The 25,020-nt window shown below is 43.6% G+C and overlaps 1 protein-coding gene across 1 annotated transcript; it reads left to right on the forward strand.

Moving 5' to 3' along the window:
• Window positions 1–1,958: 1,958 nt before the first annotated feature.
• On the forward strand, window positions 1,959–23,128 carry LOC115471201 (beta-microseminoprotein-like). Its single transcript, XM_030204902.1, has 4 exons — window positions 1,959–1,984; window positions 15,773–15,881; window positions 22,289–22,406; window positions 22,570–23,128. The coding sequence occupies exons 1-4, from the start codon at window positions 1,982–1,984 to the stop codon at window positions 22,700–22,702; spliced, it is 363 nt and encodes a 120-aa protein (XP_030060762.1). The 5' UTR covers window positions 1,959–1,981; the 3' UTR covers window positions 22,703–23,128.
• Window positions 23,129–25,020: the final 1,892 nt, after the last annotated feature.

Genomic DNA, 25,020 nt, shown 5'->3' on the forward strand with positions numbered 1-25,020 from the left:
GTTTTGCCACCAAGTATTAGGTCTTGTTTGCCAGAGGGATCAAATACTTATTTCCCTCTGCAGAATGCAAATAAATTCATATACTTTCCACAATGTGATTTTCCGGATTTAATTTGTGATGTGCTATCTCTCACTGTTACCAATAACCTACCCTTCAATTATGGGCTGCTCATGTCTTTGTCAGTGGGCAAACTTACAAAATCAGCAAGGGATCAAATACTTATTTCCCCCACTGTATATTGAACAGAATAGGCCCCAGCACCGATCCTTGAGGCACTCCACTACTGACCTTTCTCTCCTCTGAGCGAATTCCATTAACCACCACCTTCTGGCGTCTGTCCATCAACCAGTGCCGTGGCGAGGGCTAATGGCACCCGGGGCGGGTCGCCACTGCGCAACCCCCCCCCCCGGGTGCAGCATGGCACGACCCCCCCTCTGCGGCGCACCCCCCTCCGGAGCGAAACCCCCCCCCCGGCCGCATTCTTACCTGCGGGAGAGCCAATCCGCCCCGAGTGTACGTCACTCGGAGCTGCGTCGGCCCCGCTGGTTCCCTGCTCTCTCTGCCCCGGAACAGGAAGTAACCTGTTCCGGGGCAGAGGGAGCAGGGAACCAGCGGGGCCGGCACCCCCAGAGCGCATGCACCCGGGGCGGACCGCCCCCCCCGCCCCCCCCCCCCCCCCCCCTTCCTACGCCACTGCCATCAACCAGTTCCTAATCCAGTTCACCACTTCGGGTCCCATCTTCAGCCCATCCAGATGTATCTCTCTCTTGGCATCTTTTCAGTTTCATCCGGTATTCCTCCCAGTGTTTCTCTTCTTGAGTTTTTCTGTATTTCTGGAACGCCAACTCTTTAGCCTTTATTTTCTCAGCCACTTGTTTGGAGAACCATATCAGTTTCCTTTTTCTCTTGCTTTTATTTGCTTTCCTTACATAAAGGTTTGTGGCCCTATTTATAGCTTCTTTCAGCCTGGACCACTATCCTTCCACTTCTTGTACTTCCTCCCAGCCTATCATCTTCTTCCTCAGGTATTCCCCCATTTTACTAAAGTCAGCACGCTTGAAATCCATGACTTTGAGTTTTGAGTGGCCGCCCTCCACTACAGCTGTCATATCAAACCAAACCTTTTGATGGTCACTGCTGTCCAGGTGGGCACCCACTTGGACATTTGGCACGCTATCCCCATTTGTGAGCACCAGATCCAGTGTCACTCCCTCCCTCGTGAGTTCCGTCACCATTTGTCTGAGCAAAACACTTTGGAAAGCATCCACGATCTCTCTACTTCTTTCTGATTCCGCCGACGGAACCTTCCAATCTACATCCGGCAGATTGAAATCTCCCAGCAACAGCACCTCTCTCTTCTTTCCTAACTTTTGAATATCTGCGATCAGATCCTTATCTAGGTCCTCCAGTTGTGTCGGGGGTCTGTAGACAACACCCACGTGGACAGAGGTTCTATCATCTCTTTTTAAGGTGATCCATATCGCTTCTTCTTTTCCCCAGGTCCCTGTCATTTCAGTCGCCGTGATATCATTTCTCACATACAGAGCTACTCCTCCACCTTTACAATCCTCTCTATCCTTCCTAAATAGATTATAGCCTGGTATGTTTGCATCCCATTCATGGGAACCATTTAGCCACGTCTCTGTGATTGCAACAATGTCTAAGTCTGCCTCCACCATCAGGGCTTGAAGGTCATGAACTTTATTGCTTAGACTGCAAGTATTTGTGGTCATCGCTTTTCATCTACATTTCCTGGTATGTGTTTCAACATTAGTGATTACCTAATTCCTGTGATTAACTAGTGATTAACTAATCCCTGTCATTAACTAATATTTCGCAGGTGCCTGACCTCTTTACCTTAATTATAGCCTTTCACTCTCAGGGGTGGGAACTTCTGTTCTTTCCTAAGAACTAGATAAATTCACCAGTCAGATAACTTTACAAAGTTAGCATTCTGAGGAAACACAGAGGCATCTTACAATGGTGAGTACAGACTGTTTTTGGTTTTGTGTGTTTAGAAATCTATTCTTTCCAATTGCATATTGTGTGAAGAATTGACACTGGATCAAATAAGGGTAGAAGAGTGCCCTGAAACAATAAGGAAAAAGCAAAGAAATTCTGGGATCCTTTTAATAAGCTGTGGTTAAGTACTAACACATGCTCCTCACATACCAAAATACACTACCATTGGATGCGTTCAGGCAACCTGTGGTAGTTCAGGCATTAACAGTTTGCATTTTTTTTTATCACCAAGGGTGTGTTAGGGGGCATAGAGTAGGCGTCCCCAGCACTAATCATTTAGCATAGCTACGTTGCCGCACGTCAACTGATTAGCTCATAATTAGCGCGCAAGCCCTTCCTGGCTACTAAATAGGTGTCAGTAAGGGCTCACAGGTTAATGGCCAAGCAATATTTTACAAAATTAGCACTTGGCCATTAATAGGAAAAATGGAAAGGTGGCCATTTTACACCCCTACTAAATGTGGCCTCAGCACACAAGGAAACCCATAGCACAGGCCACTTTTTAGCACAGCTTAGTAAAAAGGTCCCTCTATTTGTAAGATGTTGATTGTGAGGCAGCATGAAGACACAGCAAAACAGAAAGTCAAATACCCAGATCAATAGAGAGGGGGCAGTCAAAGTACAGGAATTGATCTGAGAGTCTTAAGCCTATGAAGATGTTTGAAGCTAACAGAACAGATAAGGTCAAACAATGCAAGTGTTCAGTTAAAAGAGGACTGGAAATAGGACTGAAACCTGTGGGTCTTTTACAGACAAGAGAAGTAGAAATTAAAGGATCTAGTGAGGAAGACAATCAGGATAGAATTGGAGCAGGGCCAGCATAACCAGTACGCAGACTAGGTGATTGCCTGGAGGGCCAGCAAAGAGCAGAAGCACTCAAGCCAAAAGAGTAGATCACACTAAATCAAAGAACCACTACAGTGTGTTGTTATACAGGCAGGAGGAATGTGAACGATTACAGGAGGACCTTGCGAGACTGGGAGAATGGGCGTGCAAGTGGCAGATGAAGTTCAATGTTGACAAGTGCAAAGTGATGCATGTGGGTAAGAGGAACCCGAATTATAGCTACGTCTTGCAAGGTTCCGCGTTAGGAGTTACGGATCAAGAAAGGGATCTGGGTGTCGTCGTCGATGATACGCTGAAACCTTCTGCTCAGTGTGCTGCTGCGGCTAGGAAAGCGAATAGAATGTTGGGTGTTATTAGGAAGGGTATGGAGTCCAGGTGTGCGGATGTTATAATGCCGTTGTATCACTCCATGGTGCGACCGCACCTGGAGTATTGTGTTCAGTACTGGTCTCCGTATCTCAAAAAAGATATAGTAGAATTGGAAAAGGTACAGCGAAGGGCGACGAAAATGATAGTGGGGATGGGACGACTTTCCTACGAAGAGAGGCTGAGAAGGCTAGGGCTTTTCAGCTTGGAGAAGAGACGGCTGAGGGGAGATATGATAGAAGTGTATAAAATAATGAGTGGAATGGATCGGGTGGATGTGAAGCGACTGTTCACGCTATCCAAAAATACTAGGACTAGAGGGCATGAGTTGAAGCTACAGTGTGGTAAATTTAAAACGAATCGGAGAAAATTTTTCTTCACCCAACGTGTAATTAGACTCTGGAATTCGTTGCCGGAGAACGTGGTACGGGCGGTTAGCTTGACGGAGTTTAAAAAGGGGTTAGATAGATTCCTAAAGGACAAGTCCATAGACCGCTATTAAATGGACTTGGAAAAATTCCGCATTTTTAGGTATAACTTGTCTGGAATGTTTTTACGTTTGGGGAGCGTGCCAGGTGCCCTTGACCTGGATTGGCCACTGTCGGTGACAGGATGCTGGGCTAGATGGACCTTTGGTCTTTCCCAGTATGGCACTACTTATGTACTTATGTACTTATGGATAAGCAATCAGTGGAGTAGAGGAGTGGCCTAGTGGTTAGGGTGGTGGACTTTGGTCCTGGGGAACTGTGGAACTGAGTTCAATTCCCACTTCAGGCACAGGCAGCTCCTTGTGACTCTGGGCAAGTCACTTAACCCTCCATTGCCCCATGTAAGCCGCATTGAGCTGCCATGAGTGGGAAAGTGCGGGGTACAAATGTAACAAAAATAAAAAAAATCTGTAAAATTTAGAAGAATTATATCTGTTTCACACTTTATTACACATAGGAAGACATGGTCAGGGGCCAATAGGTCATAATGTGAAATTAACAGGAGGGAGACTGAGAAGAAAAGGAAATATTACTTTTACTGGAAGGTAGATATACAAAATAACCTGCCAGTAGATGTGATACTAATCTAAGGAGTGACAGAATTTAAATATGCTTGGAAAGATCCATAAAGCAATGTTAAAAGAGCATGAGAAGGAGGTGACCAGAAATCGAATAGGGTCTGCCGTGATTGAGCTGGCAAGGATAATGAAACAGAATGGTTGGGTTAAGGGTTTATGTGGAGCCTTGCACCTGTGATTTCTCCTCTATGGGTAAGGCAACTGCTCTCAGGTTCTGGATTGGGCTACTTGGTTGCTTTGCTAGCAGTCTGTGTTTTAATGAAACATTTATTCTAAGCACTATTCATTGTGTAGCAATCCCCTCGTACATTGTGGCTGAAGGTTGTCCTAGATGCTGGCACAATTTGTGCTGCCTTTGGCCAAATGTGTACATTTCTTTTCTCTTAGTGGCACAGACTAAATGGTTCCCCTCTAATGAGCTTCAAATTTACATGGAAAATAATAAGTAGGCACAGTAAGGAAAAAGGCAAGAAGAATACTGGAGTCAAGAGTTGTCTTTAAAATATAAACTCCCTTTAATAGGCACTCCAGTAGTGTATAAGTACGTACAAAAGAAGAACAATGAAAACGATGAGACAAATTGTTCACAAAAACAGCACAGAGTACTTGTAAAAATGATCAAACAACTTAATTGGGTGAATAGTTCTAGGTCTCTGGAACAGTCTCCTTAACTTCCAGCTCCACCATCATACTTTCTTGATCCCAGAATGTAAACTGCAAAATGCCCTACTCCCGATGATGGTGCCTTTAGCTTTTCTCTCTCTCTCTTCTACCCTGTAGCCCAGTGGTTCCCACACATGTCCTGGGAGCTCCACAGCCAGTCGGGTTTTCAGGATTTCCACAATCAATATTGTATATTACAGAGGCCACAGCAAGACACAAACCCTCTATATTTATAGTTTATTATTTTAATATAAGCTATTTTTGCTTTTCTTGAGCTGGGAGCAGACTTAAGAGATGCATAAATGTGCTTTTTCTGGTAAATAGCATTCTTGGGCTGTGGTCTGACCTGTGCTAACTTGTAATAAGTTGCTGGTCAGCAAACTAAGAGCCAGAGACTCCTATGATCAAGGACGCCTGCTGTATCCAGATAAACAATCAGAGGGAGAAGTAAGGAGTGTGGGTAACATTGTAGGTTAAACCAAAGGGTGGAGGGGGCTAGTGGGATGTCTGTGCATACAAAGGACATTCAGCTTATATCAAATAAAAACTTATGCTTTATATGACAGATTTTAAACTGTCAGAAGCTGGAAAAGACTGGAACTGGATTTTTGCCATAAAAGGAATAGAATATTCTGGAAAGATGCATATTCATTATGTAGGAAGGGTAATTATAATTAAGATAAGGAAGAAAGGAAGAAAAAAGTATTTAACAGGAAACAGAACTGAGGATGGAGAGCCTCAATGTGCCTACACTAGCAGGTGGACATATTGACAGCTCCCAGGGAAAACTCTGTTTTTATTTGCTGTATTGGGAGTTTATTTGTTAATATTTCAATAGTTACTGATTGGCTTCTTTGACAATTTGAATAAACGTTTATTATGTGCAATAGTTATTTAGTAGCCAGAGTTTTTCTTGTCTGGAGAGTAAAGATTTACTCTTTCAGAAGTCAACTTCAGAACCCAGGGGGAAAAAAACATGCCTCACAGCTGATCTATGTCCAGAGGAGGGTTGCTGGAAATGGGTGGCTGGAGGGGGCAGGGGAGAGAGAAGGTTCGCTGGACATGGGTGGCTGGGGGGGCATGGGAGAGAGGAGAGTCGCTGGACATGAGTGGCTGCAGGGGGGCAGGGAGTCGCTGGACATGGGTGGCTGGAGGGGGAGAGGGGAGAGAGGAGGGTCGCTGGACATGGGTGGCTGCAGGGGGGCAAGGGGTCACTGGACATGGGTGGCTGGAGGGGGGGCAGGGGAGAGAGGAGGGTCACTGGACGGGTGGCAGGAGGGGGGCAGGGGAGAGAGGAGGTTCACTGGACATGGGTGACTGCAGTGGGCGCAGGGGGCGAGGAGGGTTGCTGGACATGGGTGGCTGCAGGGGGAGAGGAGGGTTGCTGGACATGGGTGGCTGCAGGGGAGCCAAGGAAAACCTTGCTAGCGCCCGTTTCATGTGTGTCAGAAATGGGCCTTTTTTACTAGTAAGAATATAAGTAATGCTATACTGGGAAAAGACCAAAGGTCCATCGAGCCCAGCATCCTGTCCCTGACAGCGGCCAATCCAGGTCAAGGGCACCTGGCCAGCTACCCAAACGTACAAACATTTTATACAAGTTATTCCTGAAATTGTGGATTTTTCCCAAGTCCATTTAGTAGCAGTCTATGGACTTGTCCTTTAGGAAACCGTCCAACCCCTTTTTAAACTCTGCCAAGCTAACCGCCTTCACTATGTTCTCCGGCAACGAATTCCAGAGTTTAATTATGCATTGGGTGAAGAAAAACTTTCTCAGATTTGTTTCGAATTTACTACACTGTAGTTTAATCGCAAGCAAAACAGTGCATGCAAGTACATCTCATGCATATTCATGAAGGAAATCCTGAAAATCCAACTGGGTTGTGGAACTTGAGAGACAGAGGTTGGACACCCTTATCAAAACCTTGCACAGGAATAGTTAAAGAAAAATGAATTTAATTCTAAAGATGAGATACTAATAACTGCAACACAGAACAGACAGGATGGTTCACAAAACATGTACTGAAGCAGACAAATACAGATTCTATAGCACAGAACTGGAAACAGCTATATAGTAAACATAGTAAACATAGTAGATGATGGCAGAAAAAGACCTGCACGGTCCATCTAGTCTGCCCAAGAAGATAAATTCATATGTGCTACTTTTTTATTTGTACTGTCCTCTTCAGTGCACAGACCGTATAAGTCTGGCCAGCCCTATCCCTGCCTCCCAACCACCAGCTCTGGCACAGACCCTATAAGTCTGCCCAGCACTATCCCTGCCTCCCACCACCGGCTCTGGCACAGACCGTATAAGTCTGCCCAGCACAATCCCCTCCGCCCAACCACCAGCCCCGGCACAGACCGTATAAGTCTGCCCAGCACTAGTCCCGCCTCCCAACCACCAGCCCTAGCACAGACCGTATAAGTCTGCCCAGCATTAGTCCCGCCTCCCAACCACCAGCCCTAGCACAGACCGTATAAGTCTGCCCAGCACTAGCCCCGCCTCCCAACCACCAGCTCTGCCACCCATTCTAGGCTAAGCTCCTGAGGATCCCTTCCTTCTGCACAGGATTCATTTATGTTTATCCCACGCATGTTTGAATTCCGTTACCGTTTTCATCTCCACCACCTCCCGCGGGAGAGCATTCCAAGCATCCACCACCCTCTCCGTGAAAAAGTACTTCCTGACATTCTTCTTGAGTCTGCCCCCCTTCAATCTCATTTCATACCCTCTTGTTCTACCGCCTTCCCATCTCCGGAAAAGGTTTGTTTGCGGATTAATACCTTTCAAATATTTGAACGTCTGTATCATATCACCCCTGTTTCTTCTTTCCTCCAGGGTATACATGTTCAGGTTCGCAAGTCTCTCCTCATACGTCTTGTAACGCAAATCCCATACCATCCTCGTAGCTTTTCTTTGCACCGCTTCAATTCTTTTTACATCCTTAGCAAGATACGGCCTCCAAAACTGAACACAATACTCCAGGTGGGGCCTCACCAACAACTTGTACAGGGGCATCGACACCTCTTTTCTTCTGCTGGTCACACCTCTCTCTATACAGCCTAGTAACCTTCTAGCTACGGCCACCGCCTTGTCACACTGTTTCATCGCCTTCAGATCCTCAGATACTATGACCCCAAGATCCCTCTCCCCATCCGTACCTAGCAGACTCTCACCGCCTAACACATACGCCTCTCTTGGATTTCTACTCCCTAAGTGCATCACTTTGCATTTCTTCGCGTTGAATTTTAATTGCCAAACTTTAGACCATTCTTCTAGCTTTTTCAGATCCTTTTTCATGTTTTTCACTCCCTCTGGGGTGTCCACTGTGTTACAAATCTTAGTATCATCAGCTCACTAATGTGAGTGACATACTGTCATCAGAAGGCCTGTATACAGATAGGCTCTAGGCACTATCTAATCATTCTAATAAACCAAGATTAGCATAATTTCAACGTAGTCATCAGTAAATCAATCACTCCGTTGAAAGATGCCTTTGTTTCATATCTAGCTATTCCACTAACTTATATTAATGCCAGGTTGGTTATCAATAAAACAAACTATTAAAGACTAGATCGAGGAGTCGCAATCTGGTTTTACACTAATGTAGTTATGATCGAAGGATGACCCTGTCCTCAATGACATATGCCCACCAGGTTGCATCGCCCATCTCACAAGGGAAAAGAAAAGAGGAGGTGGCATTGCTTTAATATATGTCTTTCTTCAAAGTCACCATCACTTCTGAACTCCTATCACCCCGTCTAGAAATTATTGCATATAATATCTTATGACTTGCTAGCAAATCATTTTAATATCTTATTGCTTTACCGTCCTCCAGGTAATTGGAATGCAGTTGAAGAGGAACTCACCGAGTTCATTTCTAACATGTGTCAAATCAAATCAGATAATCTATTACTGAGAGTTGACAATCTCCATTTAGTCAAACTTGAAGACCCACATACTAAATGTTTCCTACATTTCCTTAAAACTTGGCAATTCTCTAATCCCTTTGGAAATTCTTCCCATATCAAAGGCCATCAGTTGGATCTATTAATATACCAATTTATTGATCTAACAAACTTCTTTATTTCTAATCCTGTATGGACTCCTGTCCCATGGTCTGATCATAATAATTTATCTTTAACCCTCCACTGGAAAGAAGACACAAATCAAGAAAAAAAAGCTCAGGTCTCTTCCTTCACATCAAGATTTAAAATTGATCCCTTTACCTTCTAGTCCAAAATGCCATTTCTCAATCAAACTTCATGCAATACTACCCCCCCCCCCCCCCCCCCATTTACTAAGCTGAGCTAGAAGCTGCTATGCAGCAATGCTGACACAGTCCTTTCAAAGTGAATGGGCTGTGCTGGCATTAGCGCATGGCAGCCGCTAGCACAGCTTAGTAAACAGGAGGGTATATGTTTAGATATAAGTATATAAGTAATACCACACTGGGAAAAGACCAAGGGTCCATCGAACCCAGCATCCTGTCCACGACAGCGGCCAATCCAGGCCCAGGGCACCTGGCAAGCTTCCCAAATGTACAAACATTCTATACATGTTATTCCTGGAATTGTGGATTTTTTCCAAGTCCATTTAGTAGTGGTTTATGGACTTGTCCTTTAGGAAACCATCTAACCCCTTTTTAAACTCTTTTAAATGATATAGCTCCTGCAAAAACAAAGATTAGAACTGCCAAAAAACTGTCTCCATGGTTCAATGACATAGAGGTAAAAAGACCATGCAGGCGTCTAGAAAGAATATGGTCCAAAGCAAAAATAGAAGACAACTGGCACAAATTACTAAAAGAATAAAAAGCCAAAACTATTATGCTACACATTAAATACCAGAAAGCTCTATTATAGTCTACTTAACACGCAATCTCTGATTGCAACCAATGAATCTACTCCCTCCGCAGACCAACTAGCAAATTACTTTAAGGAGAAAATTAATAAAATTAGACAAGAAATGAAAGGCTCAATCACCAATATTGACAAATATATTCTTCCATCTGTCAATTCTGCTGTATGCCAGGAGACAGAACATGGTCTATGGTCTGAGTTCTGTCCACCCCCCCCCCCCCCCCCCACACACACACACAGTGGATGAAGTAAAACGTTTTTCTATCCAAGTACACAACCTCACAATGTATTTTAGATACATGTCCCATCTACCTTCTAAGCTTCCAAACTATTTATCAGTTGCTTGCAGTCATGAAAATGATGGCAAAATAATTCTAACACCTATCCCAAAGAACCCCAAGGCCAGTAGAAGTGAAGCATCTAATTATAGATCTGTAGCCTCTATTCTTTTATTGGTATAAGTGATGGAAGGTTTAGTAGTCAGCTCATGGAGTTCCTACAGGCCTTTTCCATCTTTTACAGTACACAATTGGAATTCCAGCCATCTTTTAGCACTGAGACAGTGCTCATTACCCTTATTGCAAATTTCAGAAACGAGTTGAGCATGGGCAATAAAATAATAATCTTACAATTTGATATGTCCAGTGCCTTCGACACCGTTAACCATAATATACTGTTATACTTATTAGACCACTTTGGTATTAGTGGAACTGTCTTAAAGTGATTCCACAGTTTCCTAATATCAAGATCCTACCAAGTAAAACAATCAGGTCATATCTCCTCACCCTGGGACTCCATATGTGGGGTTCCACAGGGTTCTCCTTTGTCACCCATATTATTCAATGCCATGATGGCACCACTGGGTTACTTACTGGAGGCTCACAGATTTAATTCCTTCATCTATGCTATGTCACCATTTATATCCCCTTCAAAAGGGAATTACTAGAAATTTTACCTGACATTAAAACCAGTTTAGATCTGATGGAATCTTGGGCATCCAGTTTCATCTTCTTGGGAAAAGACTAAATTCCTCATACTTGCCAACCCTTATCAACCCATTTCAATAAAAAAAACTTCATTATTGATGACCCTGGAAGTGGGAGGGAGGGGGGACCCTGGCACATACTCTCATTCTTACACACACACTCGCACCCACTCTCACTCTCTCTCTCTCTGTCACACACACACTCGCACATTCACTCTCTCTCACACAGTCACTCTCACACACACTCACTCAAACATACACACTCCAAGGAAAACCTTGCTAGCGCCCATTTCCTTTAAAACAGAAACGGGCCTTTTTTACTAGTAAAAGAGAAAAATAAGAATGGCATCGTTAATAAGCAGCTGGTCTGCATAATTGATGGAGAAAGAACATTTTCAAGTACCATAGAACGCGAAATAGTCCCAAATGTTATTGGCTGCCACTGGCTTGATTACAAACAATTTCCAAGTACTGTGATAATGTACCCTATGAACTCCAGGAGGAGGATCTCTTTGGCAAAATTTTAGTGTTAAGAGAAGCACGAAGCAGTAAATTTGAGAGAGACTCAGATGCACCCAGGACTCTGACTTATTCGGGTCACTTTTGTCATGACAAGTGCAACGCTAGCCCGTTTAAAAGTACTACTCCAGAAAGCTACTCATACTTTTCACCAGGCTAAACATCACTGTGAGCTTCTGGATTTCTAGGCTATAATCCAAAAATATAATTTTGCCGTCCTTTTACTAAAGCATGCTAATAGATTTAGGTCCCATTATATTCCTATGGGCATCGTAGCGTTTAGCATACGGGAATTAGCGTGTACTACAAAAAGATAGTGCTCCTCTGTAAAAGACCCTCTTAGTGTGCTCACACTAAATGCCATGCAACCCATTATATTATTATGGGTATCTTAGCGTTTATCACATGGGAATTAGCATGCACTAAAAAAGCTACTGCTTCTCTGTAGAAGACCCCGTTAGTGCGCTCACACTAAATGCCATGCAGCCCATTATATTCCTATGGGCATCTTAGCGGTTAGCATGCAGGAATTAGCTAGTGCACCTCTGTAAAAGACCCCCTTAGTGCGCAATAAAGATTAGCTCACACTAAATGCCATGCAGCCCATTATATTCCTATGGGCATCTTAGCTTTTAGCATATGGGAATTAGCGTGCACTATAAAAGCTAGTGCTCCTCTGTAAAAAGACCCTCTTAGTGTCCTCACGCTAAAAGCCATGCAGCCCATTATATTCCTATGGGCTGTGTGGCATTTAGCGCACACTGTGGTAGTTCTGGTTTTGGTGCACGCTATTTCCTGTCCTAGAAAATAATTATTTTCTAGGGTGGGGAGTAGGCATGCTCAGTTACCACCAGATTAGTGCATGAGCCCTTACCGCCTTCTAAATAGGTGTCATTAAGGGCTGAGGGCTCAGGCAGTAATGGTCATGCACCAATTGGAAAATTATTGCAAGGCCCTTACCAACATCAATGGAAAATACTGCCTTTTTCCGCCACGGCAAAAAAAACTCAGGTGTCCTCCAATAGTTTTTGCATGTGCCACCCATGTGCTAAAAAATAATGTTTTCTTTAATGAGATCTGTTTTGAGACAAAAATTTCTTCTGTTTTTGTTAAATTAGTGAAATCAGCGCTTTTAAAACACGAAGCCAGCTGGCATCCCTGTAATCCATAGGCAGTGGAGGAGTAGCCTAGTGATTAGAGCACCGGTCTTGCAATCCAAAGGTGGCCGGCTCAAATCCCACTGCTGCTCCTTGTGATCTTGGGCAAGTCACTTAACCCTCCATTGCCTCACGTACAAACTTAGATTGTGAGCCTTCCTGGGACAGAGAAATATCCAGTGTACTTGAATGTAACTCACCTTGAGCTACTACTGAAAAGGTGTGGGCAAAATCTAAATAAATAAATGGTTGGGGGCAGAGAGTAGGCTATGCTAATCAGCTAGCACATGGACATTGTCCCGTGCTGATTAGCACTTGAGCCCTTACTGTCTACAAAATAGGTGGCGGTAAGGACTCACAAACTAATGGCCACACGTTAATGGTGAAATGAATACATGGCTGTTATTGGAAAAGTAGAAAAATCTGCCTTTTACTGGCAGCACTAAAAGTGGCCTCAGCGCTTGGTAAAGACCCACGCTGGGACTACCACAGGCCACTTTTTGGCGCTGCTCGATAAAAGAGCCCCCTACTGTTCTTCCCATCATCAAATAGTACCATAGTACCTTTTTCAATAATGACATTGCTTTGCTTCCTGGATTAAAAAGGAAACATTACAAAAAAAATCTAATTTAATAAATACTTAAATGTAGCAATTACCAATAAGAAAAATACTAAATTATAATTTTATATTAAAAATGTATTAATGGCAAATTAAAATATTACATAAAACCTAACATAGCCCTTTTGGCTAAAAACTGCATCAGAGATATAAAAAGAAAAATCTGTAAATATTGAAACATAACTATAGGTCCTGTTTACTAAGGCGTGCTAGTGTTTTAGTGTGCACAAAAAATTAGCACGCACTAATGCTAGAGACCCCCATATATTTCTACAGCACGGCTTAGTAAACAGGGCCGTACATGTTTTTAACATATCTACATGTATGAAGTACAAACAGTATCTGATTCTCCTTCCTTGTTAACATGAATCCTTTTTTTCTATGTATTATTTCAACAAAAGTACTTAAAACACATTTTCCAATCAATAAATAAACATTTTATAACACATATGATCCACTATTCTTGGTGGGGTGTAGATAAACATGCAGAACAAAACATAATTGTACATCTGTTTACAACTATCATCATCATTTAAAAAAAAAAGCCACCGTTCATCTTAAATCACTGTTGAAAGGCTGTTGAAATTTAAGAAAAAAAAACGTTTTAAACATTGTCCAAAAATCTCACTGCTTGCAAAGAGGATAGTAATCAAGTCCATATTCCTCCAATAAAACAGTGAAAAAAGATGAGACAGCTAGCAAACTCATGGAGGCAGATCTTAACAGAGTGGAGGAGTAGTCTAGTGGTTAGAGCAGCGGACTTTGATCCTGAGGAACTGGGTTTGATTCCCACTGCAGCTCCTTGTGACTGTGGGCAAGTCACTTAACCCTCCATTGCCCCAGGTACGAAATAAGTACCTGTATATATATATATATATATATATATAAACCACTTTGAATGTAGTTGCAAAATACCACAGAAAGGTGGTATATCAAGTCCCATTTCTCTTCCCTTTCCCCCCTTAATGTCCTTAAATGTAAGCTTGTGGAAATTGAGGGACTACTTGAGTGTAATTTTAGGACAGTAATTCAAAGTTTAATCATTCCTTATTTTGATTACTGTAACAACCAATTCCTAGGATTACTGAAAGGTTATTTGAGATCATTACAGTTAGCACAGAATGCCATTGCTTATATTCTTAATGGTTCTTCTCTATGGGCCCTTTTTACCAAACTCCAGTAAAATGTGGCCTTAGCATGGCCTTACACAGGCCATTCCCACACTCTAAGGACATTTTTATCACCGGGATAAAATGGCCGATTTTTGTATTTTCCCTATTCGTGGCCATGTGCTGTTTGGAATTAGACTCCTTGATATCCTCCTTGAATCTACCTCACTTTTCTGTTTGTGGTTCACGTGAGGGAATTTTCCTCCTCTTGTTCTGCATGTGCTACTTTTCCCATTAGTGTGTGAGTTCCTACTGACACTGATTATGTAGGCAATAAGGGATCATGTACTAAACATGCTCTAATTGGTTAGCATGTGGCAATGAAGCTGTGCTGATTTGTTTATTTCTGACATTTATATTCCACATTATCCCAAACAAGTTTGAGTTCAATGCGGCTTACAATAAACAGTATATAGGCTAGCGGAAGATATCTGTAGGTATTAATAAAGATGCAGTGATTATGTGCATAAATCATTAGAATAAACCATTAGAAAAATTCTGCCTAAACGCTATTCTGTAAATAGACACATTTTTTTTACATAGCATGTATTTTACAGGTAGTCATACACATGGGCAGAGAGTATCACTTACAGATTGGACTGGATTCAGTAAATCCTGCTCAAAATTCGAAGCCCATACACATTGGCGCTAACCCCAGGATTCTGTATAGTGTGACTTAAGTTGTGTGCACAAATCCAGTCATATTCTGGATTTGCATGCACAACATAGTTAGCAAGCCAATCAGTGCTGATAATTGCCACTTAAGCAATTATTGACTAATTGGCATTAATTAGAATTTACACATAGAACTGACTAAACGCATTCTATAATGTGAGGCAAGTAAAGTCTAAGTCACATAGTTGAAATTGCAGAACACGCCCACTCTCCACCTCCAGACCCACTCCCAGCACTAAAAAATAGATTTTATTTTTAGTGTGTGGGTAGCGCATGCGCATACAAAAACTATTGCAAGATGCTTGAGCGCACCCTACTCCCACGGTAATGTGTTAGCGCTTAAAGCAGCTTAGTAAAAGGACCCCTGTTTAATCATATTTTACCCGAGTGTATCTGTAATTTCCTAACTAGTCTCAGTTTTTGACATGAGACTAATTGACTTTTTGCACTTGAGATCTCGTACTCAAAGCTGAATCAAGTATTTGAAAATGAGCCCCTATATTATCTTTCAATTTCTTTTCTTCATCTTCTTGTTGCTTTTTACTCCTTTGCCTTTGTTTGAAGAGGTTGTCCCCTCTATTTTGCATGGTTCATTGCTTTCTTTTATGAGATCTGTTTTGAGACAAAATTTTCTTTTTTTTTTTTTTTTTAATTAGTGAAATCAGCTCTTTTAAAAAGCGAAGCCAGCTGGCATCCCTGTAATCCACAGGCAGTTTGTGAATATAGCATGTCTTTAGCTAGGTCCTTTCTGATTATTTGCAGAAGTAGCTGTGGTACGTGGCTTGCTATTAATTTGTTTTCACGGATGTCTTTTGCAGAAGGGTTTCTTGGTAGTCACCTTTGCTGTTGTCTTTGTGGTAATACAATGCAATGCACAATGCATTGTGGAGCCTGTCCAGCCTCAGTCCCCCAACAAACTTCCAGAAGGTAAGAATGATGTATCCTAAACTGCTTCATGTTTGAAATCCAGCAAATAAAGATAGCATTACCAGTGATCCCATTTAACAACTGATCCTATGTAACTGGTTACCTTTACTAAGAAGAATGAATGTTGATGTGCTCTGCAGTTTAATAAATTCCAGCAACATTGTTTCCTGTCTGAAGATTACACACTACTTTACAAATGGTAAAAATTATAAAGCTATGGAGGTAACAGCCTGGGTCTTCTTTCCTGACTAATGTGGACTGGAGCCAGGCATGCTGATTAGATAGCTCTGGTAGATACCGCATGAGCAGGCAACCTGCTGATACCAATATAACTATACCATGGCCTGCGGTATCATTTCATTGTAGCTTGCTTTATTCACCTTCTCGTTCATCATCTCTCTCACCCCACCCCCCCACCCCCCGTCCACCCACCCACCTCTACCCCTAACCCCTTGCCTCTGCTCTCATGGAAGTGAATAGATCATATTCAATCCTGTACTCTTCCAGCCCAGTTCCTGTTACTCTGATAGAATACCACAGACAGACTATATGGCCAATTCAGCCCATCCCAACTATCAAATTCCATTCATTCCTCACACTGCCAGAAATCATATTTTCAAAGCAATTAGACTTACATAGTAACCTATGGAATTTTGTGAGTCTAAGTGCTTTGAAAATGAGCCATGGTACCAGGGAACATATAATAGCAATAAAATGTTTGTAGGACCCCTAAAAACAAGGAGACTGAGCTCAGGCTCCAATAGCCTATTCCCATATAGTATCCTGACTATCCTATACTATGAAATCTTTAATAAGCTTGGAGGAAAGGCAGCTGAGGGGGAGATATGATAGAGGTCTATAAAATAATGAGTGGAGTGGAACAGGTAGATGTGAAGCGTCTGTTTACGCTTTCCAAAAATACTAGGACTAGGGGGCATGCGATGAAGCTACAGTGTAGTAAATTTAAAACGAATCAGAGAAAATATTTCTTCACTCAACGTGTAATTAAACTCGAATTCGTTGCCAGAGAATGTGGTAAAGGTGGTTAGCTTAGCGGAGTTTTAAAAACATTTGGACAGCTTCCTAAAGAAAAAGCCCATAGACCATTATTAAATGGACTTGGGGAGAATCCACTATTTCTGGGATAAGCAGTAGAAAATGTTTTGTACTTTTTTGGTATTTGTGACCTGGATTGACCAATATTGGAAACAGGATGCTGGGCTTGATGGACCTTTGGTCTTTCCCAGTATGACAATACTTATGTAAGTGATTGGAGGTATTTTTTTGTCAGTGTTTCTATTTCTATGCTTTGAAATTTGAGAAAAAAATTCCATTTTAGTTTTTTTGTTTTTTAAAGCTTACCTCCATATCGGTCACATTAAAAGGCAGGAGGAGTTATTACAATCTCATATCCCCCATAAGAACATAAAGAGTTCAAAACAAATCAAAGGAAATATTTTTCTTCACCCATAGTCAAGCTCTGGAACTCACTGCTAAGAGGAGGGGCAGCCAATATTACGCATACTCAGGCATATATTAAAAGTCTGGTAAGCATAATAGTTCCTCCAAATATAAGATGCTTAGCAGTGCACTATTACCCAATTTTTGTATATCCTAGCTATAAGATACATGTGTTAAAACTATACCAAGAACACCCCTGATCTTTTTGTTTTTACTGTGCTTGGTTCTGTCACTTCAAGAGTTCAACAGTAAATCATGTTTTTCTTTTAGACAACCAAATCAGTGTGATTGCACTTCTTTCTTTAATAATTTTACTGGTCAGGATTTGGAGCTAGAATGCCACAAAATCAGTGACCTGTAGATTTTTTCCCCCATTCAGCAATGAACCCTGGGAGCATGGGGTGCAATATATTCTCATATACCCCTTTCACAGATCAAGAATAGGTATCCAGGCACAGAACAGTAGAACAAATTCCAGCTGAGCCTTCAGTCCTCCCTTGCATCAAAGATACTCCCAGAATAATTATTAGCTCTGCAGTTACAATCATTGACTCCTTAAATGCTGCAGTCCTTAGGCAAGGTTTTCATTCACTTGTTCCTGAGATGGGGCTTTTGCTCTGAAGAAACTCAACAAGCTTAGTTCATAGCTCAAATACACTTGACAGGACTTTTCACTGGGATAACCAATGTACCTTGGCATGCAATAGAAGCTGTTTATCATCAGCTCCCATCTCATCATATAATACAGCAAATAGTACTGAATATAGAAAATTTTGCTTTACATGGTTTACAGTTTTTATGACCTCAGTGAGTACACTTAGTTCTGTTGACTTATGTTTTGGCAAGACTTGTTTGGTAATCAGACAGAAGAGAAATGTGAAATGACTCCCCAAGGGACTGTGACTTACTAAGCCAACTTTTCATGCCCTACCCCCTTCTACCAACATTGGTGCCCCTCTCCCTCCCCCCCAACTACTTGTGGTCTTGCAAACCTGCCAGCATCAGCATTGTGAAAAAGGGGAAGCCTCCAACCAGCCCACAGGGGTTCCCTCCATTTGTCCCATCTCTTCTGATGTAATTTCTTGTGGGTAAGGTGTTGGCTGAGTGAACATCCAGGGAATGGCCAGAGGCAGCCTCTCTTCACATTACTGCTAATGGCAGATTTGGAGGGCCACAGGTAGGTGTGGAGAGGGAGCAATGCTGGAGCAAATGAGGGAGAGAGGATACGCTGAACCCACTGGGAGGGGAGGGGAGGGAAAGAGTAGAAAGGTTTAACCAGGGCCGGTCAAACCCGGTAAGCGGGGTAAGCACCGCAGGGGGCGCCTGCCTTTAAGGGCGCCGCTGCGGCACTGCGCCGCCCTTGGGCCCTCATGATCAAAAGCAAATTCCAGCGCTAGAGGCTGTTAACGCCATACTAGCGCCAGAGTTTGCTGCCGACCCATGATCAGAGCCCTCGAGCGCGTGAAACAACGCACTCGAGGGCTCTTAGTGCAAGTAGCATGCAAATGCATGCTAAACAGGGCTCTTAGCGCAAGTAGCTTGCAAATGCATGCTAATCAGCGCTTAACGCATTCATCCCCAATGATCAGCATCCAGCGCGCCAAAGATTAGGTTGCTGGCCACGGCAAAATCTACGCCAGCTCCGAGCTGGCGTTAGAGTTTGCGCCGATCATTAGGGAGGAATGGTGAGCCCTGTCCAGCATGCAGTTGCATACTGGCAGGCCCCAGTTCCCCCCAAAGCAAACGCGAACCGGTCCCCCGACGATCCCACCCCCCCCCCCCATGTTCAGGGAGGGCTGGAAATCCGGTGGGTCTCCAGCCCCCCGAACCCCCAGAAAATATCAAGTGGCCGCCGGCCAAACCCTCTCCCACCCAGTGAGCGACCGACCGACCGGGGGGGGGGGGAGCTGGAGGTCCAGTGGACCTCCAGCCCACCCCAACTCCCCCCATCTAGCGTTATCCTGGTGGTCCGTGAGGATTAGAAGTAGTACTAGTAGTGACAACCCCCCAGCCCACCCCAACTCCCCCCCCTAGCGTTGTCCTACCAATCCCTGGTGGTCCGTGAGGATTAGAAGTAGTACTAGTAGTGACAACCCCCCTCCCGGCCCCCCTACCTTTAGTTGGAGGAGGGACACAGCCTGCCTCCCTCCTCTTCCAGTCGACGACGCGGCAAAATGGCGGCGCCCAGCCCCGTCCATTGCATCCTGGGATGTGCTGGGCGGGGCTACAGACCATGTAAGGGAGCGATTCTAGTACTACTTTTAATCCTCATGGACTACCAGGATAACGCTAGATGGGGTGGGCTGGAGGTCCACAGGACCTCCAGCCCCCCCCCCCCCCCCCCCCCGGTCGGTCGCTCACTGGGTGGGAGAGGGTTTGGCCGGCGGCGGCCACTTGATATTTTCTGGGGGTTCGGGGGGCTGGAGACCCACCGGATCTCCAGCCCTCCCTGAACTTGGGGGGGGGGGGTGAGATCGTTGGGGGGACCGGAGGTCCGCCGGACTTCCAGCCCCTGTTTTGCCTTGCTCGGTGCAGAGGTAATCAGGGCTTGGTGGTCCCTTGGACCTCCAGCCCCTGTGTTTGACAGGTTTGGGCTTTTGACAGCCCAGGCCTGTCAAACAAGTGCGGGAGAATTGTGCAGAGTGCATGCTCAGGCACAATTCTCCTGCACCTCTACCCCTTGATCAGAGATAATAGCGCTGCTTAAATTTGCATGCATTATCTCTGATCATCGATGCAGAAAAGCCCTGCGCTGTTCCAGCGCTATTTGGAACAGCATGGGGATTTTTATCATGAGGGCCTTGGTGCTTTAAATCTTTAATTTACCTCAGTTCCAGCAGTCACGTCATTTCAAAGCCCTGCCCGTCTCTAGCCTTCCCTCCCTTTGTGAGTTCGTTCTGCAGAGTCCCGCCTTTTGATGTCACTTCCTTGAGGGCAGGACTCTGAGGGAACGAACTCACGAAGGGAGGGAAGGCTAGAGACGGGCAGGGCTTTGAAATGACGCGGCTGCTGGAACTGAGGTAAATTAAAGATTTAAAGCACCAAGGGCGGATGTTGTGGGGAGAAGAGGGCGGGCAGGTGGCAATAAATGGGATGGGGATGGGGGCGAAGGAGAATCGCTGGACAGGGGCAGGGTGGGAGAAGAGAGAAAGGAGATGGGGGGGGGGGGTGCCAATGCAGTCTGCTGGGGGGCGCCAGAGACCCTAGGACCAGCCCTGGGTTTATCATTGCACCAGGTGAGGCAGTGACAGCAGTAGCTGGAGATTTTGGCTCCCTTTATGGCCAGTACCTCACCTGATACAACGGTTAAGCTGGCCTTGCCTCCTGCTTGTGTGAGAAAGCAAGCAAGAAAACAAAAAAAAGAAAGTTGGGCTGGGGATTCACTGAATCCTCTGAAGGCACTGAAAACACACCACTGGCTAAAAATACAGAATATACATTTCATTGCCCAAGATGTATAAGCTGAGTAAGAGTAGTAGGGATGCAATAACTATAAAATATATGCCACAAGCTGCCAAAGGATGGTTTGTCGACTGCTCCCAATCAGTAGAGTAGCACTGGAATCCCTATTCCTAACATGATCTGCGAGTGCTGTGATTTAATGAAGAATGGGCCTATATGTCTAATCACTAGGCAGTGAGTATATCCTTGCAGGATCTGGAGAGAACTATTTAGGCCCTGTATTTTGGGAGTGAGAAATATGATCTTGTAGGAGAGCTTTGATTCCACCACTGGGTGTGTTCAAGGAGCAGTAAAATGGAGCTGCCTCTCTTCATGGCTGGCTAAGCCTTGTACAAGGTAAGAAGCTGCCCTAGGTCAACAGTCTAACCCTAAAGCAGGAGATCTGAAGAGATACAGACCCTAATGGAGAAGCTGGGGAGAAGGACTAGTACAACTTTTCAGTATTCCTCAGGAAATGAATGGGACCAAAACAGCGCATTGCATCTTGACCCTTAGTCTAGTCTGAGTGTGAGGGATCAAACCCTGGCATATACTTAACACCCAGGAAGGATTTTTTTGAGAAGAATTTTAAGAGAATCTTGTCAGTTTGCCTTTTGGGGAGGAAAATAACTTTCCCTATTTTTTCTATCTCCCAAAAGAAGTATTTTTGAGGTTCGCTCTTTTGAAGGGCTAGTGGTACTATCAGTAAACTGCTTGATTGAAGTACTGAAGAAGAAATCATGATTTTTGCAAAGTGTTTCTGTGAGTGTTACAGGAAAAAAATGGAAGCCAGTGGTTCCCAGTCTAGGACCCTAAAGATAAGCATCAGAAAATCTGTCCTACCTAGGAACCAGAGGAGGATTCCGGAGAACACAAAAGATAAGCTTGGCCAATTCCATATCAAAGGGCGAGATAGAACTGGAAGTGTGTTTCAATTATCTCTGGTTTTGCTATTTCCCCTTTTGCAATTGTGTTGGGAGATTGCTGCATACCTTCTTCAATATTGCCAATGAGATAAACAAGTGTCATCTGATTCAACATTCAGGAAATGCTAGTTCAAGCTGCCCTATATCCCATCCAGTAAAGCAATGAATAGATTGGGTGTTCTCCCGTACCCTCCCAGTTCCTGTTTTGTCACAGAAGTGACAGCTCAGAAAGACAAATTAACCATCTAGTCTTTTCAGTTAAACCAGAATGACCAATGCACCTTGTATAAAATGGTTTGTAGGTTTTGCGTTCCCAGGGTTTTAAAGATGCATTCAAGTTGGTAGTTAAGTTATACATTCCGTTGATATTTTTTCAGTCCCTGATAAAACCACAGAAGAATGGACAAAATGTTGGTAGTACGATGATGTAAACACTAAAAACTTAATATTAATTGGGATGTCGCTGGTCTTGTGGCCAGGGACCAGACTAGTAGAAAGTACAAATTCCCATTACTGGCCTGTTGCTCCATTGTAACCTGTACAATGTGTGATGGAATTTAGATTGGTTTTCTATTTCAGGCTGTGTTGACAAAAAGAATGTGATCCACAAAATTGGCAGCAGCTGGAACACAACAGACTGCTATACATGCAACTGTTTATCTCACGATAACAAAGTCTATCTGTCCTGCTGTGGAAGGTAAGTTCAGATTATTCTTGCCTTCTGAAAAAGGGTAAACAGACTGGGAGAGCCCCCAATAATATGTAGAATTTATTATATTAGTTAGAAGGAAATATGTTCTTTCTAGCATGTCCTGGTGTTGCTACTACAGTGTCTAACAGATGTTTTGTTTTTTGTCCAGGGCTATTCGACCTTCTGGTTTTGATGAGAAACATTGTGAACTCATTTTTGACCAGACTTCCTGCACTTACAGTGTTGTGGAAAAGGAGGATCATTCTAAACACTGCAGCTTTGGAGGCGTAGTAGTGGGATAGATATCATCTTCTTCCCCAAATCACAAGGTCATGCAAATTTCCTACGACAAATCTCAATCAACCCTGACTGGCAACAGATAGCAAGAGGCACTGGATCAGGAAACATTAGATGTTTTGTTAAATGTTGCTTGATTATTTAAAATGGCAACTTTCCTATTCCTTGATCATATTTCAAGGTGTCATTACATTTTCTCTTAATATAATCTACAGCAACACTTTTCAAAGGGATTTAGCTGGGTAAGTAAGGAGCTCCTCAGCTGGATCCCTGAAGGTTGTGTTCTTCAAAGGGGGATGAATATATTGCATAGCTTCATTAGGATGCTAGGTTTAACTGCAGCAAAATTATCACAGGAAAGGAAAAAATATGCCTAATATTTGTAATATGTAAGCCTTTGGGTTCAGAATGGCTTAAGCTAAATAAATGCCAATAAGCAACTTTTCAGCATTTCTGTCTTTTGTTCAGCATTTGCAGTTACGTGGAAAGTTTGGGGAATCTATGTTCAGCAGATGTGTGTTTCAAAAGATGGTAAAATATTTAGTCTTGAACTCCAATCCAGCATCAAGACCACACCAACTTCAGGCATCAACCTTCAGTATGCCAACTGTGCAAGTGATATTCCCAACTTTTTTGGTTGTGTGGACCCATTACCATGGGATCTCATCCCAGTCCTCAGGACATACTCAGCCTATCAGGTTTATCAGGAGACCCCCCCCCCCCCCCCCCCATGAATGTACATGGGAAGTTTGTGTGCATTACCTCCATTGTATGCAAATCTATCTAGTGCATATTCAATGTGGATCTTCTGAAAACTTAAACTGGCTGGGTGTCCAGAGGACTGGTTTGAGAATCTCCTGCCCCTTACTAACCTCAAAGTTTATGAACCCTAATTCATCTCCCCACTAGCCTTCTTTCCCTTCTTGTTTATACCAGTCTTTCTCCCTTGATCCAGTCGCCACCAGTCTCAATGTTTATCTCTCCTTTCAGTTACTCCTCAATACTACAGTTGCCAAACCCTCAAGCCGATACTAGTCCTGGTAGTCCTGCTTGCATAGCTCTGTGTAATCATCCACTCCGTCACTTCTGCTTCCTATCTGCACAACCACTTTCAATCCAACCAGGGGCGTAGCCAGACAACAGATTTTGGGTGGGCCTAGGCAAGAATTGGGTGGGCACCAAGTGTTCTCCCCCCCCCCCTCCAAAATAAATCTCAGCTGGTGGGAAAACGCTTCTTTCCATCTTGGCAGCAGAAATGCACTAAAAACTGAGCATGCGCAGGTGCCTGTTGCGTTTTTGTTACCATCAGGGGGAAATCTTAAGCTGGCGGAGCCTGGGATTCCCACAAGTTACCACTAAACATGTGCAACTGTTGGGTGGGCCTGAGCCATAAATCAAGCCCACCTGTGGCTACGCCACTGAATCCAACACATACAACTGCTTCTTGGTCCTTGCATCTTCTGATGCTACTACTGCCATCTCCACAGCCAGTGCTGATCCTGCCCCTACATGAGCCTCTAGCTTCTGCTTGCATGAATTATAGCAGCATGAAAACGTTTTCCCCCCCTTCTTCTCTGCGTCCTGTGGATCTAATGCCATGGTCTCAGTCTGTGGTATAATGATGGGAAGCACTGCTATACAGCACACAAATCTTTGGGACATCACTAATGTTCTAACTAAAAACAAGAAAATAAGTCTTGTACTTAATGCTCAGAAGACTAACGTCCTCCATTAACAAGTTCTCAATGAGCTGTCCCCCATATTCAGCAATTCAGACATTAACTCTGGATAAAGCAGAAGCCATTTCCCACATTTGTCTAAAACAAGTGCAGAAACCCAATATTGCCTCAAATGTGAACGTGGAACCTTTACTCCTGTGAGGAAATTGCTCAGGTATGATATGATTCAGCACCAGTCATGATCACCACTCTACTAGCTGGAGCATGGACAAAGTACTTCAAATCCTTTGGAAAGTACAAGCTGTTTCAGCATCTCAGGGCCATCTGTTCTATTTATGTACCGTGCCCCCATTGCCTCACCATCTTGGATCATCCCCATCCAGCATCATGTGAGCCACATTTCCGTTCAGTTACTGACTTGATATACCAGCCATCATCTTTACATCTAAGTGGTTTACCATAATGTATACAACCAAAAATACATGTACAATAATGGAAAAGCATCAAAATCAAAGAAAATTAAAATCCTATACCTTACCCCCAAGACAACTAACTTCAAGACACCACCCCTGGTCAAAAATGGAAAATAATTATTAACTGTGAAAGTTTGCCAATGAGTTTCTCTCTCATGTACCCTTCCCCCC

The sequence above is a fragment of the Microcaecilia unicolor genome, chromosome 5, assembly GCF_901765095.1.
Source record: "Microcaecilia unicolor chromosome 5, aMicUni1.1, whole genome shotgun sequence".
Lineage (NCBI taxonomy): Eukaryota > Metazoa > Chordata > Amphibia > Gymnophiona > Siphonopidae > Microcaecilia > Microcaecilia unicolor.

Excerpts from the sequence above, each read along its gene's own strand:
- LOC115471201 (XM_030204902.1), top strand. Across the intron at positions 15,882-22,288 it reads CCCCAACAAACTTCCAGAAG|GCTGTGTTGACAAAAAGAAT; the intron begins GTAAGAATGATG and ends TTTCTATTTCAG. Across the intron at positions 22,407-22,569 it reads TATCTGTCCTGCTGTGGAAG|GGCTATTCGACCTTCTGGTT; the intron begins GTAAGTTCAGAT and ends TTTTTTGTCCAG.